Source organism: Trichomycterus rosablanca, chromosome 21 (genome assembly GCF_030014385.1).
Source record: "Trichomycterus rosablanca isolate fTriRos1 chromosome 21, fTriRos1.hap1, whole genome shotgun sequence".
Classification (NCBI taxonomy): domain Eukaryota; kingdom Metazoa; phylum Chordata; class Actinopteri; order Siluriformes; family Trichomycteridae; genus Trichomycterus; species Trichomycterus rosablanca.
The window spans coordinates 7,895,435-7,920,919 of record NC_086008.1 but is presented as its reverse complement, the minus strand read 5'-3'; the positions used below and the strand labels follow the sequence as shown (position 1 = coordinate 7,920,919).

Below are 25,485 nucleotides of genomic sequence, written 5' to 3'. Positions count from 1 at the left end.
TGGTAATGGTTGGGTGGATCGTTGAGAAAACGTTTGGGTTTTCAACAATTCACCCAACCATTCCCTTAACAATCCACCCAACCATTCCCTCAACAATTCACCCAAACGTTTTCTAAATAATCCACCCAAACGTTTTCTCAATAATCCACCCAAACGTTTTCGCAACAATTCACCCAAACGTTTTCTCAATAATCCACCCAAACGTTTTCTCAACAGTCCACCCAAACGTTTTCTCAACATCCCACCCAAACAATTTCTCAATAATCCACCCAAACGTTTTCTCAACAGTCCACCCAAACGTTTTCTCAACATCCCACCCAAACAATTTCTCAATAATCCACCCAAACGTTTTCTCAACAATCCACCCAAACAATTTCTCAATAATCCACCCAAACGTTTTCTCAACAATCCACCCAAACGTTTTCTAAACAATCCACCCAAACGTTTTCTCAACGATCCACCCAAACATTCTCTCAACTATTCACCCAAACGTTTTCTCAACAATCCACCCAAACGTTTTCTCAACATCCCACCCAAACCATTTCTCAATAATCCACCCAAACGTTTTCTTAACAATCCATTTAAACGTTTTCTCCACAATCCACCCAAACGTTTTTTCAACAATCCACCCAAACGTTCTCTCAACTATTCACCCAAACGTTTTCTCAACAATCCACCCAAACGTTTTCTCAACATCCCACCCAAACGTTTTTTCAATAATCCACCCAAACGTTTTCTCAAAAATCCATTCAAACTTTTTCTCAACAATCCACCCAAACGTTTTCTCAACAATCCACCCAAACGTTTTCTCAACAATCCACCCAAACGTTTTCTCAACAGTCTACCCAAACGTTTTCTCAACAATCCACCCGAACGTTTTCTGAACAATCAACCCAAACGTTGTCTCAACAATCCACCCAAACGTTTTCTTAACATTCCACCCAAACGTTTTCTCAATAATCCACCCAAACGTTTTCTTAACATTCCACCCAAACGTTTTCTCAACAAACCACCCAAACGTTTTCTTTACAATCCACCCAATCGTTTTCTAAACAATCCACCCAAACGTTTTCTTAACATTCCACCCAAACGTTGTCTCAACAAACCACCCAAACGTTTTCTTAACATTCCACCCAAACGTTTTCTCAACAATCCACCCAAATGTTTCCTCAACACTTTACCCAACCATGCCCAACAATCTAGCCAAAAATTCCAACAATCCACCCAAACGTTTTCTCAACAGTCCACACAAACGTTTTCTCAACAATGCACTCAAACGTTTTCTCAACAATTCACCCAAACGTTTTCTCAACAATGCACTCAAACGTTTTCTCAACAATTTACCCAAATGTTTTCTCAACCATCCACCAAACGTTTTCTCAATAATCCACCCAAACGTTTTCTCAACAATCCACCCAAACGTTTTCTCAACATCCCACCCAAACGTTTTTTCAATAATCCACCCAAACGTTTTCTCAAAAATCCATTCAAACTTTTTCTCAACAATCCACCCAAACGTTTTCTCAACAATCCACCCAAACGTTCCCTCAACAATTCACCCAAACGTTTTCTCAACAATCCACCCAAACGTTTTCTCAATAATCCACCCAAACGTTTTCTCAAAAATCCACCCAAACGTTTTCTCAACAATTCACCCAAACGTTTTCTCAATAATCCACCCAAACGTTTTCTCAACATTCCACCCAAACGTTTTCTCAAAATTCCACCCAACCATTCCCTCAACATTTTACCCAAACATTCCCTCAACTATTCACCCAAACAATCTCAACAATTCACCCAAACGTTTTCTAAACAATCCACCCAAACGTTTTCTCAACGATCCACCCAAACGTTCTCTCAACTATTCACCCAAACGTTTTCTCAACAATCCACCCAAACGTTTTCTCAACATCCCACCCAAACAATTTCTCAATAATCCACCCAAACGTTTTCTCAACAATCCATTTAAACGTTTTCTCCACAATCCACCCAAACGTTTTCTCAACAATCCACCCAAACGTTCTCTCAACTATTCACCCAAACGTTTTCTCAACAATCCACCCAAACGTTTTCTCAACATCCCACCCAAACGTTTTTTCAATAATCCACCCAAACGTTTTCTCAAAAATCCACCCAAACGTTTTCTCAACAATCCACTCAAATGTTTTCTCAACAGTCCACCCAAACGTTTTCTCAACAGTCCACCCAAACGTTTTCTCAACAATCCAATCAAATGTTTTCTCAACAATCCACCCAATCGTTTTCTCAACAGTCCAACCAAACGTTTTCTCAACAGTCCACCCAAACGTTGAGTGAACGTTTGTGAAGGTACGTTGAGGAAACGTTTGTGGGGGAACGTTGAAGGAATGTTTATGAAGGAACGTTGAGGGAACGTTTGTGGGGGAACGTTGGGGAAACGTTTGTGGGGGAACGTTGAGGGAATGTTTATGAAGGAACGTTGAGGGAACGTTTGTGGGCAAACGTTGAGGGAACGTTTGTGGGCGAACGTTGAGGGAACGTTCATGGGCAAACGTTCAGAAAACGTTTGTGGGGGAATATTTGGGGAACGTTCGTGGGGAATTGTTGAGGGAACGTTTGTGGGCAAACGTTGAGAAAACGTTCGTGAGGGAACGTTGAGGAAATGTTTGTGGGGGAACGTTGGGGGAACGTTCGTGGGGAAACGTTGAGGGAACCTTTGTGGGCAAACGTTGAGGGAGTGTTTGTGAAAGAATGTTGAGGGAGCGTTCATGTGGGAACGTTTGGGGAACATTGGGGGTGAACGTTAAGGGAACGTGAGGGGGGAACGTTGAGGAAACGTTTGGGTAGATTGTTGGGAATGGTTGGGTGAATTGTTGTGGTAATGGTTGGGTGGATCGTTGAGAAAACGTTTGGGTTTTCAACAATTCACCCAACCATTCCCTTAACAATCCACCCAACCATTCCCTCAACAATTCACCCAAACGTTTTCGCAACAATCTACCCAAACGTTTTCTAAATAATCCACCCAAACGTTTTCTCAACAATCCACCCAAACGTTTTCTCAACAATCCACCCAAACGTTTTCTCAACAAACCACCCAAACGTTTTCTTAACATTCCACCTAAACGTTTTCTCAACAATCCACCCAAATGTTCCCTCAACAATCCACCCAAACGTTTTCTAAACAATCCACCCAAACGTTTTCTTAACATTCCACCCAAACGTTGTCTCAACAATCCACCCAAACGTTTTCTCAACAAACCACCCAAACGTTTTCTTAACATTCCACCCAAACGTTGTCTCAACAATCCACCCAAACGTTTTCTTAACATTCCACCCAAACGTTTTCTCAATAATCCACACAAACGTTTTCTCAACAAACCACCCAAACGTTTTCTTTACAATCCACCCAATCGTTTTCTAAACAAACCACCCAAACGTTTTCTTTACAATCCACCCAATCGTTTTCTAAACATTCCACCCAAACGTTGTCTCAACAAACCACCCAAACGTTTTCTTAACATTCCACCCAAACGTTTTCTCAAAAATCCATTCAAACGTTTTCTCAACAATCCACCCAAATGTTCCCTCAACAATTCACCCAAACGTTTTCTAAACAATCAACCCAAACGTTTTCTCAACGATCCACCCAAACGTTTTCTAAACATTCCACCCAAACGTTGTCTCAACAAACCACCCAAATGTTTTCTTAACATTCCACCCAAACGTTTTCTCAAAAATCCATTCAAACGTTTTCTCAACAATCCACCCAAATGTTTCCTCAACACTTCACCCAACCATGCCCAACAATCTAGCCAAAAATTCCAACAATCCACCCAAACGTTTTCTCAACAGTCCACACAAACGTTTTCTCAACAGTCCACACAAACGTTTTCTCAATAATCCACCCAACCATTCCCTCAACTATTCACCCAAACAATCTCAACAATTCACCCAAACGTTTTCTCAACGATCCACCCAAACGTTCTCTCAACTATTCACCCAAACGTTTTCTCAATAATCCACCCAAACGTTTTCTCAACAATCCATTTAAACGTTTTCTCCACAATCCACCCAAACGTTTTCTCAACAATCCACCCAAACGTTCTCTCAACTATTCACCCAAACGTTTTCTCAACATCCCACCCAAACGTTTTTTCAATAATCCACCCAAACGTTTTCTCAAAAATCCATTCAAACGTTTTCTCAACAATCCACCCAAACGTTTTCTCAACAATCCACCCAAACGTTTTCTCAACAATCCACCCAAACGTTTTCTCAACAGTCTACCCAAACGTTTTCTCAACAATCCACCCGAACGTTTTCTGAACAATCAACCCAAACGTTTTCTCAACAATCCACCCAAACGTTTTCTCAACAATCCACCCAAATTTTTTCTCAACAATCCACTCAAAGGTTTTCTCAACAGTCCACCCAAACGTTTTCTCAACAGTCCACCCAAACGTTTTCTCAACAATCCAATCAAATGTTTTCTCAACAATCCACCCAATCGTTTTCTCAACAGTCCAACCAAACGTTTTCTCAACAGTCCACCCAAACGTTGAGTGAACGTTTGTGAAGGTACGTTGAGGAAACGTTTGTGGGGGAACGTTGAGGGAATGTTTATGAAGGAACGTTGAGGGAACGTTTGTGGGGGAACGTTGGGGAAACGTTTGTGGGGGAACGTTGAGGGAATGTTTATGAAGGAACGTTGAGGGAACGTTTGTGGACAAACGTTGAGGGAACGTTTGTGGGCAAACGTTGAGGGAATGTTTGTGAAGGAATGTTGGAGGAACGTTCATGGGCAAACGTTCAGAAAACGTTTGTGGGGGAATATTTGGGAAACGTTCGTGGGGAATTGTTGAGGGAACGTTTGTGGGCAAACGTTGAGAAAACGTTCGTGAGGGAACGTTGAGGAAATGTTTGTGGGGGAACGTTGGGGGAACGTTCATGGGCAAACGTTCATGGGCAAACGTTCAGAAAACGTTTGTGGGGGAATATTTGGGGAACGTTCGTGGGGAATTGTTGAGGGAACGTTTGTGGGCAAACGTTGAGAAAACGTTCGTGAGGGAACGTTGAGGAAATGTTTGTGGGGGAACGTTGGGGGAACGTTCGTGGGGAAACGTTGAGGGAACCTTTGTGGGCAAACGTTGAGGGAGTGTTTGTGAAAGAATGTTGAGGGAGCGTTCATGTGGGAACGTTTGGGGAACATTGGGGGTGAACGTTAAGGAAACGTGAAGGGGGAACGTTGAGGGAACGTTTGGGTAGATTGTTGGGAATGGTTGGGTGAATTGTTGTGGTAATGGTTGGGTGGATCGTTGAGAAAACGTTTGGGTTTTCAACAATTCACCCAACCATTCCCTTAACAATCCACCCAACCATTCCCTCAACAATTCACCCAAACGTTTTCTTAACATTCCACCCAAACGTTTTCTAAATAATCCACCCAAACGTTTTCTCAACAATCCACCCAAACGTTTTCTCAACAAACCACCCAAACATTTTCTTAACATTCCACCCAAACGTTTTCTCAACAATCCATCCAAATGTTCCCTCAACATTTCACCCAAACGTTTTCTCAACAATCTACCCAAACGTTTTCTCAACATTCCACCCAAACGTTGTCTCAACATCCCACCCAAACGTTTTTTCAATAATCCACCCAAACGTTTTCTCAAAAATCCATTCAAACGTTTTCTCAACAATCCACCCAAACGTTTTCTCAACAATCCACCCAAACGTTTTCTCAACAATCCACCCAAACGTTTTCTCAACAGTCTACCCAAACGTTTTCTCAACAATCCACCCAAACGTTTTCTCAACAATCCACCCAAACGTTTTCTCAACAGTCTACCCAAACGTTTTCTCAACAATCCACCCGAACGTTTTCTGAACAATCAACCCAAACGTTTTCTCAACAATCCACCCAAACGTTTTCTCAACAATCCACCCAAACGTTTTCTCAACAATCCACCCAAACGTTTTCTCAACAGTCTACCCAAACGTTTTCTCAACAATCCACCCAAACGTTTTCTCAACAATCCACCCAAACGTTTTCTCAACAGTCTACCCAAACGTTTTCTCAACAATCCACCCGAACGTTTTCTGAACAATCCACCCAAACGTTTTCTCAACAATCCACTCAAAGGTTTTCTCAACAGTCCACCCAAACGTTTTCTCAACAGTCCACCCAAACGTTTTCTCAACAATCCAATCAAATGTTTTCTCAACAATCCACCCAATCGTTTTCTCAACAGTCCAACCAAACGTTTTCTCAACAGTCCACCCAAACGTTGAGTGAACGTTTGTGAAGGTACGTTGAGGAAACGTTTGTGGGGGAACGTTGAGGGAATGTTTATGAAGGAACGTTGAGGGAACGTTTGTGGGGGAACGTTGGGGAAACGTTTGTGGGGGAACGTTGAGGGAATGTTTATGAAGGAATGTTGAGGGAACGTTTGTGGACAAACGTTGAGGGAACGTTTGTGGGGGAATATTTGGGAAACGTTCGTGGGGAATTGTTGAGGGAACGTTTGTGGGCAAACGTTGAGAAAACGTTCGTGAGGGAACGTTGAGGAAATGTTTATGGGGGAACGTTGGGGGAACGTTCATGGGCAAACGTTCAGAAAACGTTTGTGGGGGAATATTTGGGGAACGTTCGTGGGGAATTGTTGAGGGAACGTTTGTGGGCAAACGTTGAGAAAACGTTCGTGAGGGAACGTTGAGGAAATGTTTGTGGGGGAACGTTGGGGGAACGTTCGTGGGGAAACGTTGAGGGAACCTTTGTGGGCAAACGTTGAGGGAGTGTTTGTGAAAGAATGTTGAGGGAGCGTTCATGTGGGAACGTTTGGGGAACATTGGGGGTGAACGTTAAGGAAACGTGAAGGGGGAACGTTAAGGGGACGTTTGGGTAGATTGTTGGGAATGGTTGGGTGAATTGTTGTGGTAATGGTTGGGTGGATCGTTGAGAAAACGTTTGGGTTTTCAACAATTCACCCAACCATTCCCTTAACAATCCACCCAACCATTCCCTCAACAATTCACCCAAACGTTTTCTTAACATTCCACCCAAACGTTTTCTAAATAATCCACCCAAACGTTTTCTCAACAATCCACCCAAACGTTTTCTCAACAAACCACCCAAACATTTTCTTAACATTCCACCCAAACGTTTTCTCAACAATCCATCCAAATGTTCCCTCAACAATTCACCCAAACGTTTTCTCAACAATCTACCCAAACGTTTTCTAAACAATCAACCCAAACGTTTTCTCAACGATCCACCCAAACGTTTTCTAAACAATCAACCCAAACGTTTTCTCAACATTCCACCCAAACGTTGTCTCAACAATCCACCCAAACGTTTTCTCAACAAACCACCCAAACGTTTTCTTAACATTCCACCCAAACGTTTTCTCAAAAATCCATTCAAACGTTTTCTCAACAATCCACCCAAATGTTTCCTCAACACTTCACCCAACCATGCCCAACAATCTAGCCAAAAATTCCAACAATCCACCCAAACGTTTTCTCAACAGTCCACACAAACGTTTTCTCAACAGTCCACACCAACGTTTTCTCAACAATCCACCCAAACGTTTTCTCAACAATGCACTCAAACATTTTCTCAACAATTCACCCAAATGTTTTCTCAACCATCCACCAAACGTTTTCTCAATAATCCACCCAAACGTTTTCTTAACATTCCACCCAAACGTTTTCTCAAAAATCCACCCAAACGTTTTCTCAACAATCCACCCAAACGTTTTCTCAATAATCCACCCAAACGTTTTCTCAACAATTCACCCAAACGTTTTCTCAACAATCCACCCAAACGTTTTCTCAACAATCCACCCAAACGTTTTCTCAACAATCCACCCAAACGTTTTCTCAATAATCCACCCAAACGTTTTCTTAACATTCCACCCAAACGTTTTCTCAAAAATCCACCCAACCATTCCCTCAACATTTTACCCAAACATTCCCTCAACTATTCACCCAAACAATCTCAACAATTCACCCAAACGTTTTCTAAACAATCCACCCAAACGTTTTCTCAACGATCCACCCAAACGTTCTCTCAACTATTCACCCAAACGTTTTCTCAACAATCCACCCAAACGTTTTCTTAACAATCCACCCAAACGTTTTCTCAACATCCCACCCAAACAATTTCTCAATAATCCACCCAAACGTTTTCTCAACAATCCATTTAAACGTTTTCTCCACAATCCACCCAAACGTTCTCTCAACTATTCACCCAAACGTTTTCTCAACAATCCACCCAAACGTTTTCTCAACATCCCACCCAAACTTTTTTCAATAATCCACCCAAATGTTTTCTCAAAAATCCATTCAAACGTTTTCTCAACAATCCACCCAAACGTTTTCTCAACAATCCACCCAAACGTTTTCTCAACAATCCACCCAAACGTTTTCTCAACAGTCTACCCAAACGTTTTCTCAACAATCCACCCGAACGTTTTCTGAACAATCAACCCAAACGTTTTCTCAACAATCCAATCAAATGTTTTCTCAACAATCCACCCAAAAGTTTTCTCAACAATCCACCCAAACGTTGAGTGAACGTTTGTGAAGGTACGTTGAGGAAATGTTTATGAAGGAACGTTGAGGGAACGTTTGTGGGGGAACGTTGGGGAAACGTTTGTGGGGGAACGTTGGGGAAACGTTTGTGGGGGAACGTTGAGGGAACGTTTATGAAGGAACGTTGAGGGAACGTTTGTGGGGGAACGTTGAGGGAATGTTTATGAAGGAACGTTGAGGGAACGTTTGTGGGGGAACGTTGGGGAAACGTTTGTGGGGGAACGTTGGGGAAACGTTTGTGGGGGAACGTTGAGGGAACGTTTATGAAGGAACGTTGAGGGAACGTTTGTTGGCAAACGTTGAGGGAACGTTTGTGAAGGATTGTTGGAGGAACGTTCATGGGCAAACGTTGAGAAAACGTTCGGGAGGAAACGTTGAGAAAACGTTCGTGAGGGAACGTTGAGGAAACGTTTGTGGGCAAACGTTGAGAAAACGTTCGGGAGGAAACGTTGAGAAAACGTTCGTGAGGGAACGTTGAGGAAATGTTTGTGGGGGAACGTTGGGGGAACGTTCGTGGGCAAACGTTGAGGGAGTGTTTGTGAAAGAATGTTGAGGGAGCGTTCGTGTGGGAACGTTTGGGGAACATTGGGGGTGAACGTTAAGGGAACGTGAGGGGGGAACGTTGAGGGAACGTTTGGGTAGATTGTTGGGAATGGTTGGGTGAATTGTTGTGGTAATGGTTGGGTGGATCGTTTTCTAAACAATCAACCCAAACGTTTTCTCAACGGTCCACCCAAACGTTTTCTAAACAATCAACCCAAACGTTTTCTCAACGATCCACCCAAACGTTTTCTAAACAATCAACCCAAACGTTTTCTCAACATTCCACCCAAACGTTGTCTCAACAATCCACCCAAACGTTTTCTCAACAAACCACCCAAACGTTTTCTTAACATTCCACCCAAACGTTGTCTCAACAATCCACCCAAATGTTTTCTCAACAATTCACCCAAGTGTTTTCTCAATAATCCACCCAAACGTTTTCTTAACATTCCACCCAAACGTTGTCTCAACAATCCACCCAAACGTTTTCTCAACAATCCACCCAAACGTTTTCTCAATAATCCACCCAAACGTTTTCTCAACAATCCACCCAAACGTTTTCTCAACAATCCACCCAAACGTTTTCTCAACAATCCACCCAAACATTCCCTCAACTATTCACCCAAACAATCTCAACAATTCACCCAAACGTTTTCTAAACAATCCACCCAAACGTTTTCTCAACGATCCACCCAAACGTTCTTTCAACTATTCACCCAAACGTTTTCTCAACAATCCACCCAAACGTTTTCTCAACATCCCACACAAACAATTTCTCAATAATCAACCCAAACGTTTTCTCAACAATCCATTTAAACGTTTTCTCCACAATCCTCCCAAACGTTCTCTCAACTATTCACCCAAACGTTTTCTCAACAATCCACCCAAACGTTTTTTCAACATCCCACCCAAACTTTTTTTCAATAATCCACCCAAATGTTTTCTCAAAAATCCATTCAAACGTTTTCTCAACAATCCACCCAAACGTTTTCTCAACAATCCACCCAAACGTTTTCTCAACAATCCACCCAAACGTTTTCTCAACAATCCACCCAAACGTTTTCTCAACAGTCTACCCAAACGTTTTCTCAACAATCCACCCGAACGTTTTCTGAACAATCAACCCAAACGTTTTCTCAACAATCCAATCAAATGTTTTCTCAACAATCCACCCAAAAGTTTTCTCAACAATCCAATCAAATGTTTTCTCAACAATCCACCCAAAAGTTTTCTCAACAGTCCAACCAAACGTTTTCTCAACAGTCCACCCAAACGTTGAGTGAACGTTTGTGAAGGTACGTTGAGGAAACGTTTGTGGGGGAACGTTGAGGGAATGTTTATGAAGGAACGTTGAGGGAACGTTTGTGGGGGAACGTTGGGGAAACGTTTGTGGGGGAACGTTGAGGGAACGTTTGTTGGCAAACGTTGAGGGAACGTTTGTGAAGGATTGTTGGAGGAACGTTCATGGGCAAACGTTCAGAAAACGTTTGTGGGGGAATATTTGGGGAACGTTCGTGGGGAATTGTTGAGGGAACGTTTGTGGGCAAACGTTGAGAAAACGTTCGTGAGGGAACGTTGAGGAAATGTTTGTGGGGGAACGTTGGGGGAACGTTCGTGGGGAAACGTTGAGGGAACCTTTGTGGGCAAACGTTGAGGGAGTGTTTGTGAAAGAATGTTGAGGGAGCGTTCGTGTGGGAACGTTTGGGGAACATTGGGGGTGAACGTTAAGGGAACGTGAGGGGGGAACGTTGAGGGAACGTTTGGGTAGATTGTTGGGAATGGTTGGGTGAATTGTTGTGGTAATGGTTGGGTGGATCGTTTTCTAAACAATCAACCCAAACGTTTTCTCAACGGTCCACCCAAACGTTTTCTAAACAATCAACCCAAACGTTTTCTCAACGATCCACCCAAACGTTTTCTAAACAATCAACCCAAACGTTTTCTCAACATTCCACCCAAACATTGTCTCAACAATCCACCCAAACGTTTTCTCAACAAACCACCCAAACGTTTTCTTAACATTCCACCCAAACGTTGTCTCAACAATCCACCCAAACGTTTTCTCAACAATCCACCCAAACGTTTTCTCAATAATCCACCCAAACGTTTTCTCAACAATCCACCCAAACGTTTTCTCAACAATCCACCCAAACGTTTTCTCAAAAATCCACCCAACCATTCCCTCAACATTTTACCCAAACATTCCCTCAACTATTCACCCAAACAATCTCAACAATTCACCCAAACGTTTTCTAAACAATCCACCCAAACGTTTTCTCAACGATCCACCCAAACGTTCTCTCAACTATTCACCCAAACGTTTTCTCAACAATCCACCCAAACGTTTTCTCAACATCCCACACAAACAATTTCTCAATAATCAACCCAAACGTTTTCTCAACAATCCATTTAAATGTTTTCTCCACAATCCTCCCAAACGTTCTCTCAACAATCCATTTAAACGTTTTCTCAACAATCCACCCAAACGTTTTTTCAACATCCCACCCAAACTTTTTTTCAATAATCCACCCAAATGTTTTCTCAAAAATCCATTCAAACGTTTTCTCAACAATCCACCCAAACGTTTTCTCAACAATCCACCCAAACGTTTTCTCAACAATCCACCCAAACGTTTTCTCAACAGTCTACCCAAACGTTTTCTCAACAATCCACCCGAACGTTTTCTGAACAATCAACCCAAACGTTTTCTCAACAATCCAATCAAATGTTTTCTCAACAATCCACCCAAAAGTTTTCTCAACAGTCCAATCAAATGTTTTCTCAACAATCCACCCAAAAGTTTTCTCAACAATCCAATCAAATGTTTTCTCAACAATCCACCCAAAAGTTTTCTCAACAGTCCAACCAAACGTTTTCTCAACAGTCCACCCAAACGTTGAGTGAACGTTTGTGAAGGTACGTTGGGGAAACGTTTGTGGGGGAACGTTGAGGGAATGTTTATGAAGGAACGTTGAGGGAACGTTTGTTGGCAAACGTTGAGGGAACGTTTGTGAAGGATTGTTGGAGGAACGTTCATGGGCAAACGTTCAGAAAACGTTTGTGGGGGAATATTTGGGGAACGTTCGTGGGGAATTGTTGAGGGAACGTTTGTGGGCAAACGTTGAGAAAACGTTCGTGAGGGAACGTTGAGGAAATGTTTGTGGGGGAACGTTGGGGGAACGTTCGTGGGGAAACGTTGGGGGAACGTTCGTGGGGAAACGTTGAGGGAACCTTTGTGGGCAAACGTTGAGGGAGTGTTTGTGAAAGAATGTTGAGGGAGCGTTCGTGTGGGAACGTTTGGGGAACATTGGGGGTGAACGTTAAGGGAACGTGAGGGGGGAACGTTGAGGGAACGTTTGGGTAGATTGTTGGGAATGGTTGGGTGAATTGTTGTGGTAATGGTTGGGTGGATCGTTTTCTAAACAATCAACCCAAACGTTTTCTCAACGGTCCACCCAAACGTTTTCTAAACAATCAACCCAAACGTTTTCTCAACGATCCACCCAAACGTTTTCTAAACAATCAACCCAAACGTTTTCTCAACATTCCACCCAAACATTGTCTCAACAATCCACCCAAACGTTTTCTCAACAAACCACCCAAACGTTTTCTTAACATTCCACCCAAACGTTGTCTCAACAATCCACCCAAACGTTTTCTAAACAATTCACCCAAACGTTTTCTCAAAAATCCACCCAAACGTTTTCTCAAAAATTCACCCAAACGTTTCTCAATAATCCACCCAAACGTTTTCTCAAAAATCCACCCAAACGTTTTCTCAACAATCCACCCAAACGTTTTCTCAACAATCTACCCAAACGTTTTCTCAACAATCCACCCAAACGTTTTCTTAACATTCCACCCAAACGTTTTCTCAAAAATCCACCCAAACGTTTTCTCAACGATCCACCCAAACGTTTTCTCAACAATCCACCCAAACGTTTTCTCAACATTCCACCCAAACGTTTTCTCAATAATCCACCCAAAGGTTTTCTTAACATTCCACCCAAACGTTTTCTCAAAAATCCACCCAAACATTCCCTCAACTATTCACCCAAACAATCTCAACAATCCACCCAAACGTTTTCTCAACGATCCACCCAAACGTTCTCTCAACTATTCACCCAAACGTTTTCTCAACAATCCACCCAAACGTTTTCTCAACAATCCACCCAAACGTTTTCTCAATAATCCACCCAAACGTTTTCTCAATAATCCACCCAAACGTTTTCTCAACAATCCACCCAAACATTTTCTTAACATTCCACCCAAACGTTTTCTCAAAAATCCACCCAACCATTCCCTCAACATTTTACCCAAACATTCCCTCAACTATTCACCCAAACAATCTCAACAATTCACCCAAACGTTTTCTCAACATCCCACCCAAACGTTTTCTCAACATCCCACCCAAACAATTTCTCAACAATCTACCCAAACGTTTTCTCAACAATCCACCCAAACGTTTTTTTAACATTCCACCCAAACGTTTTCTCAAAAATCCACCCAACCATTCCCTCAACATTTTACCCAAACATTCCCTCAACTATTCACCCAAACAATCTCAACAATTCACCCAAACGTTTTCTCAACAATCCATTTAAACGTTTTCTCCACAATCCACCCAAACGTTTTCTCAACAATCCACCCAAACGTTTTCTCAACAATCCACCCAAACGTTTTCTCAACATCCCACCCAAACGTTTTTTCAATAATCCACCCAAACGTTTTCTCAACAATCCACCCAAACGTTTTCTCAACATCCCACCCAAACGTTTTTTCAATAATCCACCCAAACGTTTTCTCAAAAATCCATTCAAACGTTTTCTCAACAATCTACCCAAACGTTTTCTAAATAATCCACCCAAACGTTTTCTCAACAATCCACCCAAACGTTTTCTCAACAAACCACCCAAACGTTTTCTTAACATTCCACCCAAACGTTTTCTCAAGAATCCACCCAAATGTTCCCTCAACAATCCACCCAAACGTTTTCTCAACAATCCACCCAAACGTTTTCTCAACAATCCACCCAAACGTTTTCTCAACATCCCACCCAAACGTTTTTTCAATAATCCACCCAAACGTTTTCTCAACATTCCACCCAAACGTTTTCTCAACATCCCACCCAAACGTTTTTTCAATAATCCACCCAAACGTTTTCTCAAAAATCCATTCAAACGTTTTCTCAACAATCTACCCAAACGTTTTCTAAATAATCCACCCAAAGGTTTTCTCAACAATCCACCCAAACGTTTTCTCAACAAACCACCCAAACGTTTTCTAAACAATCAACCCAAACGTTTTCTCAACGATCCACCCAAACGTTTTCTAAACAATCCACCCAAACGTTTTCTAAACAATCCACCCAAACGTTTTCTTAACATTCCACCCAAACGTTGTCTCAACAATCCACCCAAACGTTTTCTCAATAATCCACCCAAATGTTTTCTCAATAATCCACCCAAACGTTTTCTCAATAATCCACCCAAACGTTTTCTCAACAATCCACCCAAACGTTTTCTTAACATTCCACCCAAACGTTGTCTCAACAATCCACCCAAACGTTTTCTCAACAATCCACCCAAACGTTTTCTCAATAATCCACCCAAACGTTTTCTCAACAATCCACCCAAACGTTTTCTCAACAATCCACCCAAACGTTTTCTCAAAAATCCACCCAACCATTCCCTCAACTATTCACCCAAACAATCTCAACAATCCACCCAAACGTTTTCTAAACAATCCACCGAAACGTTTTCTCAACGATCCACCCAAACGTTCTCTCAACTATTCACCCAAACGTTTTCTCCACAATCCACCCAAACGTTTTCTCAACAATCCACCCAAACGTTTTCTCAACAATCCACCCAAACGTTTTCTCAACAGTCTACCCAAACGTTTTCTAAATAATCCACCCAAACGTTTTCTCAACAATCCACCCAAACGTTTTCTCAACAAACCACCCAAACGTTTTCTTAACATTCCACCCAAACGTTTTCTCAACAATCCACCCAAATGTTCCCTCAACAATTCACCCAAACGTTTTCTCAACAATCTACCCAAACGTTTTCTCAACGATCCACCCAAACGTTTTCTAAACAATCAACCCAAACGTTTTCTCAACATTCCACCTAAACGTTGTCTCAACAATCCACCCAAACGTTTTCTCAACAAACCACCCAAACATTTTCTTAACATTCCACCTAAACGTTGTCTCAACAATCCACCAAAACGTTTTCTCAACAAACCACCCAAACGTTTTCTTAACATTCCACCCAAACGTTGTCTCAACAATCCACCCAAACGTTTTCTAAACAATCCACCCAAACGTTTTCTCAACAAACCACCCAAACGTTTTCTTAACATTCCACCCAAACGTTGTCTCAACAATCCACCCAAACGTTTTCTAAACAATCCACCAAAACGTTTTCTCAACAAACCACCCAAACGTTTTCTTAACATTCCACCCAAACGTTGTCTCAACAATCCACCCAAACCTTTTCTTAACATTCCACCCAAACGTTGTCTCAACAATCCACCCAAACGTTTTCTCAACAAACCACCCAAACGTTTTCTTAACATTCCACCCAAACGTTTTATCAATAATCCACACAAACGTTTTCTCAACAAACAACCCAAACGTTTTCTTTACAATCCACCCAATCGTTTTCTTAACATTCCACCCAAACGTTGTCTCAACAAACCACCCAAACGTTTTCTTAACATTCCATTCAAACGTTTTCTTAACAATCCACCCAAACGTTTTCTAAACAATCCACCCAAACATTTTCTTAACATTCCACCCAAATGTTTTCTCAACAATCCACCCAAACGTTTTCTTAACATTCCACCCAAATGTTTTCTCAACAATCCACCCAAACATTTTCTTAACATTCCACCCAAATGTTTTCTCAACAATCCACTTAAACGTTCTCTCAACAATCCACCCAAACGTTTTCTCAACAATCCACCCAAACGTTTCCTCAACACTTCACCCAACCATGCCCAACAATCTAGCCAAAAATTCCAACAAACCACCCAAACGTTTTCTCAACAGTCCACACAAACGTTTTCTCAACAGTCCACCCAAACGTTTTCTCAACAATCCACCCAAACGTTTCCTCAGCACTTCACCCAAACGTTTTCTTAACAATCCACCCAAACGTTTTCTCAACAATCCACCCAAACGTTTTCTCAACAACCCACCCAACCATTCCCCCAACAATCCACCCAACCATTCCCCCAACAACCCACCCAACCATTCCCCCAACAATCCACCCAACCATTCCCCCAACAATCCACCCAACCATTCCCCCAACAACCCACCCAACCATTCCCCCAACAATCCACCCAACCATTCCCCCAACAATCCACCTATCCTTTCCCCCAATTATTCACCCAATTATTCCCTTAACAATTCACCCAAACATTCCCTCAACGATTTATCTAACCAATGACCTAATTAACAATAACCAACCCAGCAATCACATCAATGCTGATCAACCAATAACACTGCTAAAAATAGACAACCAACCAGTCGTCACTCAAAGCCTTTTAAAATAATTACAGCATTATTGCATCACAACCAACCAATCACATCACTTAACAACACCTATTCAACTAATCAGATCAATCTGATTTCACTCAACAATAATCCACTATCACATCCCTAAAAATGTTAAACTAATCACTGTACCCAGCAATATCTCATTTCCAGTAACACTAAATCACCTTACACATCCTATCACATCACATTAACAGCTATTACAAATATAAACAATTTGTTCTTACATCAGGATCGAGTTCTTCAAGCTTATCCTCTAATCTCCTTAGTTCTTCCTCACTGAGTTTCTGCAGAAGCTCATCCTCATCCACGTCCCGATACTTTTCCATCTCCTTACGGAAAGACATGATGAACAAGAGGTGGTGGAGGCAGGAACAGAAAAAAACAAGAGAGAAAGAAAAGAATTCTCCCCCAAAACCCTCAACACCTGGAGAAAAAGAAAAACATGATGTTATTAATATAAAAAAGATCTTACAAAAAGCCTTAGTACACACATAGGAACATGATATTTTCTCCATATTCCTCACTGTTGCAGCAGTAAAGAGGTGAATTCCAATCCAGCACGTTAGACCCAAGCACCTGAACATTATGCTTTTAAGGCTTTTATAAATCATATTTACATTTACATTTTCAGCATTTAGCAGACGCTTTTATCCAAAGCGACTTACACAATGATCTGAACACATCATAAATCATATGATGTGCCATTACAAACCAAGTGAGCTGCACTGGTTTATTCTGAGTGTAGGTGTACAATCCACTAGATGGACCACAGTTGCTTACATCCACCCGCCCAGTGATTGAGAACCCCTGCAGTACTGGACTGATAATGAAAGATTCATTGTTTTAAAAATATTAATATTAAAAATATTAATGTAAATGTTGTGGCGACGGTGATGTAAAATAATTCAAAGTCCAAACATATGAGGGGGGTTTAACGAGAACGCTACTTTTAATACCACACAAGCTCAGTGCAAAACAACAGAAGAACATGAGCACAGCCGGAAACGATAAATTCTGATACCTTCCCTACACACTCGCTCCCGACAATATATTTGTAATTCACATTACACGACAGGAGATACCTTAGAAACAACTTTCTTTTTCTTAGAATAGCTCTTTCTTTTTTTTAAAGTAAAAATAGTTCTTGTGTGAAGCTTCCCCAGCATGAATTTTAATAAAAGTGCCTGTAAAAAATTTGGAACATGTAGCTTTGTCTCAGAAGTGTCTTTTTGTTATTGCCTTATGGTATAAAAAAATATCGAGATATACTGTATATCGTATATCGCCGTTCAGCGAAAAAATATCGAGATATTATTTGTTATCCATATCACCCAGCCCTAATCCAGACCAACAACCTGGTGGCAGTTCATCATGGCTTGTCCCTCCTCAGACCACTGTTGATGGGTGCTGTTTTAGAGATACTTAAATTAAGAAATTGGTTGATATGGGGTCTGTCTAAAAACCCAGTGAGCTCTATTGCTGCCTACTGCCTTCCTAGGCAGCTCCCTAAATAGAGTGGATTCTAATAAGACATTGAACTTATAAAACAGATTATTTAGACCCACTTCTTAGACAGTGATTATGGCGATTAAGTCACCACAGTTGTTTAAGCTTACTCTGACTGAGGAGAGCCGTGACTAATACACACCCCCTTTGACACATGTACAGTAGCCGACTGCATCTATTTTTATTGAGCTATATTATTTTAAAAGTGTGTGGGGTGTGCTACTAAATAAGCTAGAAAATAAAGTAAGCAGCTATGCTTCCCAAATGATCATGGTCATGCACTAACCCGCACTTGTATTTTGACAGACGTGACTGAAGAAGAACCAGCTCTGTTTAAAAGAGTCAGATGCGTTTTGTACAAACCCATCAACAGTCTGATAAGACACTTAGTAAACATGATGCAGGCATGTGAGGATCTTCCCATCCCTCTTCTGAGACTACAGATTCCTGAAAGTGTACAAGCCAAAATCCCTAAAGAGTGGAAGTACACACCTCAGGAAAACAGGACCAGAGACTCGAGCAAAAGTAAGTAGAGTCATTATGGTGTCCACATACTTTTGGTCATATGATGTATAATGTATTACGTTATTAAAATGTCACGAGGAATTGTCATTCATGAGAAATGATCATGATATATTTTCTCTGTTAAATAGTAATAAATATAAGGATGTAACTTAAACTCAGTCAACCCATTACCAATGCTACATTGTTAGCAGTGAGCTAACCTGTTTGCTAACTTGATTCTTTCACATGTGTATGCTAAATGCTGTGACAGCATACCTACAGCAACATTATAAATATATCATAATTATAAATGTATTTGGCAGGTTATTAAATAAATCACTAAAAATATTACACCGATGCTTGTTTTTACCTGTGGCAAATGTGATTTTCTCTACCTGTGTGGTAAAACAAGGCTGATTTTTACCTCTTCCTCACAGACACCATTAGTCTGATCATTCAAGCTCTGTCCTTCATCTTCACCCACCTCCCGTCCTGCGTGCCCTCTGTCCCTCTGCCTGTTCGATTCCTTTTCCACATGGCTGAGAAGCACCTAAGTCAGCACACCAGGCAGCTAAAACCCACCGGTCTGCTTATCTGGACACTGCTGAGCTGCCTGTGCCGTGGCCTGGAAGACGGTGAGAATCTTGAGCTTGTATCAGCACAATCGTTGGAGCGAGGGGTCAAAGAGCGCTTGGAACTGCTGTCTGAGTGCCTGCGGGGGAGTCTGGGCACGGAGAAGGGCATTCTCAAACCCAGTGTAAAGAAGATTTTGCAGGGGCTGGAGGAAAGGGGGCCCAAGTGGAGCTCAACACAGCTGCAGAAAGCTCGTAAACTATGTGCTGAGAGGTGAGCTAACGTTGCTTACTGTTATTTCTATATAGTTTAAAATGTACAGTATATATCCTGTATGGCTTCTACAGGAATGTACATGATATGTATATATCCTATATACAGATAGATATGTATGTGTGTATCTGTATGGTGATAGATAGATAGATAGATAGATAGATAGATAGATAGATAGATAGATAGACAGACAGACAGACAGACAGACAGATTGTCTGTCTGTCTGTCTGTCTGTCTTTCCATCTATCTATCTGTCTGTCTGCTTGTCTGTCTGTCTTTCTATTTGTCTATTTATCAGTCTTTCTGTCTATTTTATGTCTATATGTCTGTCTATCTATCTATCTGTCTATATATCTGTTTGTCTATCTATATGTCTATCTATTTGTCTGTCAGTCTGTCTATATGTCTGTCAGTCTGCCTGCCTGTCAATCTATTTATGTATTGGTCTTTCTATCTATCTGTCTGACTATCTGTCTGTCTTTCTGTCTGTCTGTCTGTCTATCTATTTGTCTTTCTGTCTGTAGATCTGACTGTCTGTATGTCTGAATATCTGTCTGTCTGTCTGACTGTATGTCAGGGTTTAAATGGAGCATCATACCTAACAGAGCAGACGGAAACGTTGTTGCCCCCCATTTGGAGAGCAACGAGCATGGCCAGTTAGTTTCTAGGACTTTAACCAAACACCCCTGGACTAGTCAGAGATGGTCTTACACCCATGTTTCAGTAACCGAGGAATTCCTTGCAATTTTATGTGGTTAGCTGTGGTTCAGTGCGGGTTTAAATGATTTGACTAATTTTAAGATCTCACTGTGGTAGCTTTTAATGTTTGGTTTGGTTTGGTTTGGTAAAGGACCTGCTCTTGCCTTGTGAAGAATGGTCTGATAGACTGCAAGGTCAATGTGTATGCAATATTAAATAAAAAATGCAGTCTTTTTAATTCATATAAATACAATACGTTATTGTACTATGACTTATGAACTTATGAACACACAAATGAAGAGTCATGCTTCCATTACATGTCATATTGTAGTTATTTCCTGGTAATAGACTATTATGCGTGCCCACATATTTATTATCTAATATTAGACTTTAGTTATTATTAAAATATTTAAATAAATCACTTTAACACCCCACAGAAATATCAACCAAGCTGACGTGGATCTCGACTCCACATTCAAAGTTCATCTATTCAATCAATAAGCAGTTTAGGAAAGTTGCATTTTGTCCGATTTGATTTTACGGCTTATTTAAATTTCATAGCGCGTTTATCGTCATTGCTGACTGCGTTCCATCATCATTTCAGAGAACAGACAAGCTTGATCTTTTTTCGAGAAGCGACACGACCGCTCATTCTTCATCCTGTTCCGAATAACCCGCAAGTTTAACCGCGAACAAGCGATGCCAGGCAATTCCTTCTTAATTACCCTTATTCAAAATGATTTAATGTCATGGAAAAAAAGAAGCCTAAAAAACAGGGTAAATAATTACTGTGTTCCAGGAACTGTTTTTTAATAAATGACACGGAAGACAGCAGAAAAAGAGAAAGGGCAAATGGGGGAATGATGGGAAAAATGAAAAGAGTGATTATTTATTACCTGTCTGAGACAGTTACGAGATCCATTACTATTCATTAAAATAACCTTCACTTTCCAGCACTGTTTGTGTTGTAAGCAATCAGCGTACAGTGCAGCGGTGGAGCGCCGGTCGCTAAAAAAATCCCCCCCCCTTTGCCTGTCAACACACACTGACATGCACACACACGGATACACATACCCCGTTGAAGTCTCTTGTCTTTGCAAAGTAATTTGTAGAGGAGAAGATGATTGCTCTCCATCATGGTGACCCTGGCAGGGCTTGACGGTATGCATACATAGATGAAGATGAATGCAGTGGGTCCGGGTGGCGGCGGGGGTGTCCTGCCTCTTTCAGGGCACATTGGCTCTAATGATGTGATTGATAGCTTGTCCCGGATCTGCCGAGCCTCTCATTAATCAAGCAGCTGACTGGATCCAATCATTTGCTTCACCTGCACAATGATGGACAGGGAAGGATGCAGGGACCAGGTGCTGACACAGGGCCTGCTCGGGGCCTTGCAGCTTCTTCTCAATGTCAGCGCGGATACCTGCCGCCTGACAACTGGTACTCACCGTGTCACTGCCGGATCGTGAAAAAGGAAGCAAAAGAGAGAAAAAAACTGTGACAGCAGGTCTGCATGGAGAAAGGTGTCCATTTTTTACTTGATTTGAAGCAAAAGTAGTCATGTGGAGGCTGGAAGGGGGCAAAATGGCAAAAATATGGCCCACTACTCATACTTAAGAGCACTACACTGCATAATGTAGTGTATTATTATGTATATATGTCTATCTCTACCTGTCTGTCTGTCTGTCTGTCTGACTATTTGTCTATCTATCTGTCTGGCTATCTATATTTATCTGTCTGTCCGAATATCTGTCTGTCTGTCTGTCTGTCTGTCTGTCTGACTGACTATCTACAGTATCTATCCGTCTGTCTGTCTATTTTTCTGTCTGTCTATATATATGTTTATTTGTCTGTCTGTCTATCTATATGTCTATCTGTCTATTTATCTGTCAGTCTTTCTATGTCTGTCTTCCTGTCAATCTATTTATGTATCAGTCTATATATCTGTCTGTCTTTTTATCTAGGAAGGATAGAAAGTCTGTCTGTCTATCCATTTATTTATCCGTCCATCTGTCTGTCCATCTGTCTGTCCATCTGTCTGTCTGTCTTTCTGTTACACAATAGCCAGCAATCCAAGTGCATAAGGGCTAGCATATGCTTCCTCTGACACATGTGCACACACATTATGAAGTGTATTATTATGTACAGGGGTTGGACAAAATAACTGAAACACCTGGTTTTAGACCACAATAATTTATTAGTATGGTGTAGGGCCTCCTTTTGCGGCCAATACAGCGTCAATTCGTCTTGGAAATGACATATACAAGTCCTGCACAGTGGTCAGAGGGATTTTAAGCCATTCTCCTTGCAGGATAGTGGCCAGGTCACTACGTGATGCTGGTGGAGGAAAACGTTTCCTGACTCGCTTCTCCAAAACACCCCAAAGTGGCTCAATAATATTTAGATCTGGTGACTGTGCAGGCCATGGGAGATGTTCAACTTCACTTTCATGTTCATCAAACCAATCTTTCACCAGTCTTGCTGTGTGTATTGGTGCATTGTCATCCTGATACACGGCACCGCCATTGGATGCACATGGTCCTCCAGAATGGTTCGGTAGTCCTTGGCAGTGACGCACCCATCTAGCACAAGTATTGGGCCAAGGGAATGCCATGATATGGCAGCCCAAACCATCACTGATCCACCCCCATGCTTCACTCTGGGCATGCAACAGTCTGGGTGGTACGCTTCTTTGGGGCTTCTCCACACCGTAACTCTCCCGGATGTGGGGAAAACAGTAACGGTGGACTCATCAGAGAACCATACATGTTTCACATTGTCCACAGCCCAAGATTTGCGCTCCTTGCACCATTGAAACCGACGTTTGGCATTGGCACGAGTGACCAAAGGTTTGGCTATAGCAGCCCGGCCGTGTATATTGACCCTGTGGAGCTCCCGACGGACAGTTCTGGTGGAAACAGGAGAGTTGAGGTGCACATTAATTCTGCCTTGATTTGGGCAGCCGTGGTTTTATGTTTTTTGGATACAATCCGGGTTAGCACCCGAACATCCCTTTCAGACAGCTTCCTCTTGCGTCCACAGTTAATCCTGTTGGATGTGGTTTGTCCTTCTTGGTGGTATGCTGACATTACCCTGGATACCGTGGCTCTTGATACATCACAAAGACTTGCTGTCTTGGTCACAGATGCGCCAGCAAGACGTGCACCAACAATTTGTCCTCTTTTGAACTCTGGTATGTCACCCATAATGTTGTGTGCATTGCAATATTTTGAGCAAAACTGTGCTCTTACCCTGCTAATTGAACCTTCACACTCTGCTCTTACTGGTGCAATGTGCAATTAATGAAGATTGGCCACCAGACTGGTCCAATTTAGCCATGAAACCTCCCACACTAAAATGACAGGTGTTTCAGTTATTTTGTCCAACCCCTGTATATATAACCCTTAACCCTAACCCTGCAATATACCCTAACCCTATATGCAATAGTCTTATGCTGGTTCTAGATTTGTTGTTTCAGGAATGGTAGGACAGTCTTCCCAAAATAGTTCAAGATTTCCTGGGTTCAATTCCCAGGTGGCGTGGTCCGGGTCCTTTCTGTATGGAGTTTGCATGTTCATCAATGAGCCTTGGCCACCCATGACCCTGTCGGCGGTTTACCACTGTTCCTTCCTTGGACCACTTTTGATACCTTGGACCCACAAGAGCTGCAGTTTTGGAGATGCTCTGACCCAGTTGCCTAGCCATCACAATTTGGCCCTTGTCAAACTCACTAAAATCCTTACACTTGCCCATTTTTCCTGCTTCTAACACACCAACTTTGAGGATAAAATGTTCACTTGCTGCCTGATATATCCCACCCAATAACAGGTGCCGTGATGAAGAGAGAATCAGTGTTATTCACTTCACCTGTCAGTGCTGATAATGTTATGCCTGGTCGGTGTATGATGTGTATAAGAACACACATATGAAGTGTAAACCTGCCCCGCCCTGATCAAAATGAACTACATAATATCACAGTGTTGGTTTTATCTTGGTGCTGTACTTGGTGCTATAATTTTATCTCTTTTGGGCTTGTTTTTAGATAGGACATGATAAAAGATGTGAAAAGTGTTGTGTCTGTTGCAGGAAACATGCCAGCATTTCAGCGTTGGTTACACTGCTAAATTGTCCTCGCAATACCCATCTGATAGCTATTTGTCAGGGCATGTTCCTCATGCTATATAAGCAAAGACTGTTTACATTCTCTCTCTCTCTCTCTCTCTCTCTCTCTCTCTCTCTGCGTCAGTGTGTTCAGACGGATGGAGAAGAACCCGCTGCAGGATGGAGGTGTACCCAGCGAACCGCCCGAGCAGAAAATCATGTCTGCACTGCTGGCGCTGTGCCAGTTAGCAGGTGGCATTCAAAACCTGCAGCAGATCCATCACACCATCCAGCTCAATGAGGTGGGCATGCTCCGTTTTTCACCAAGCAATTAAGCAGCGCTGCGGCCGCGGGCAAAACGAGTTTACTGCGCGCTCACACGGCGTCTGCGGGAAAATATCTAAAGGGATACGCTTGACCTACGACACCGTGGCTTACACACAGAGAATAGAGAGATAAAACTGTAAAAAACTGCTCTGCTCCAAGTATTATTTTAAATAAAAGCAATTTTCAGGAGCCTTAATTACTCCAGCTGAAACATAAAAAAATAATAGGATTTCATTAAAACAAAACAGTAGTGTAAATGACTGTGAGACGTCTTAGATAACTAAAAAATGCCTCGTTAATGAACAGTCCTGTGTGGTTTGCTTGTTTCACTGCAATTTCAGACAAAAATAGAAGGTCTGTTTAATGAAAGCAGGTTTAACATGGACAGTCCCATGCAAAATAATGCAGGTGTGCTGGTCAATCCCTGCTGTTAAAAAAGGCCAGTATATTTGCATAAAGACATGATTTTTATTGCTTCCTAGTGACAAATGTGTGTGTGTCGGGGGGTTGGGCATCAACAGACGATACGTATTTTGAATATGTATTCAAAATACAATACAAGAGTAAAGTACTAGTGTTTAGTCCTGTTCCAGTAAGAAAACGCTATATTCAGAAAAATATTTTTTTCAATGGTTTCAAAATACATTATGTGGACACATGTATGTGGACAGCTCTCCAAGATATTAAGTTGAGGTGTTTCAGCCACACTAGTTGCTAACAAGTTTAAACAATCTTCTTTTATATAAAATAAATAATATTCTTCTTACTTGAGAAAAGTTCTTCATTGTTGAGGTACAACTGTGCCCCCT

The 25,485-nt window shown here is 41.7% G+C and overlaps 1 protein-coding gene across 1 annotated transcript in view; it reads left to right on the top strand.

Annotated features, from left to right (window-relative positions):
* The window catches only part of kiaa0825 (KIAA0825 ortholog), a 180,991-nt gene that overhangs the window by 74,954 nt on the left and 80,552 nt on the right, over positions 1-25,485 (top strand). The window contains exons 15-17 of the mRNA XM_063017862.1: positions 18,506-18,724; positions 19,141-19,549; positions 24,495-24,651. Coding sequence (XP_062873932.1) covers positions 18,506-18,724; positions 19,141-19,549; positions 24,495-24,651 — 785 coding nt within the window. The remainder of the gene's footprint in view (positions 1-18,505; positions 18,725-19,140; positions 19,550-24,494; positions 24,652-25,485) is intronic.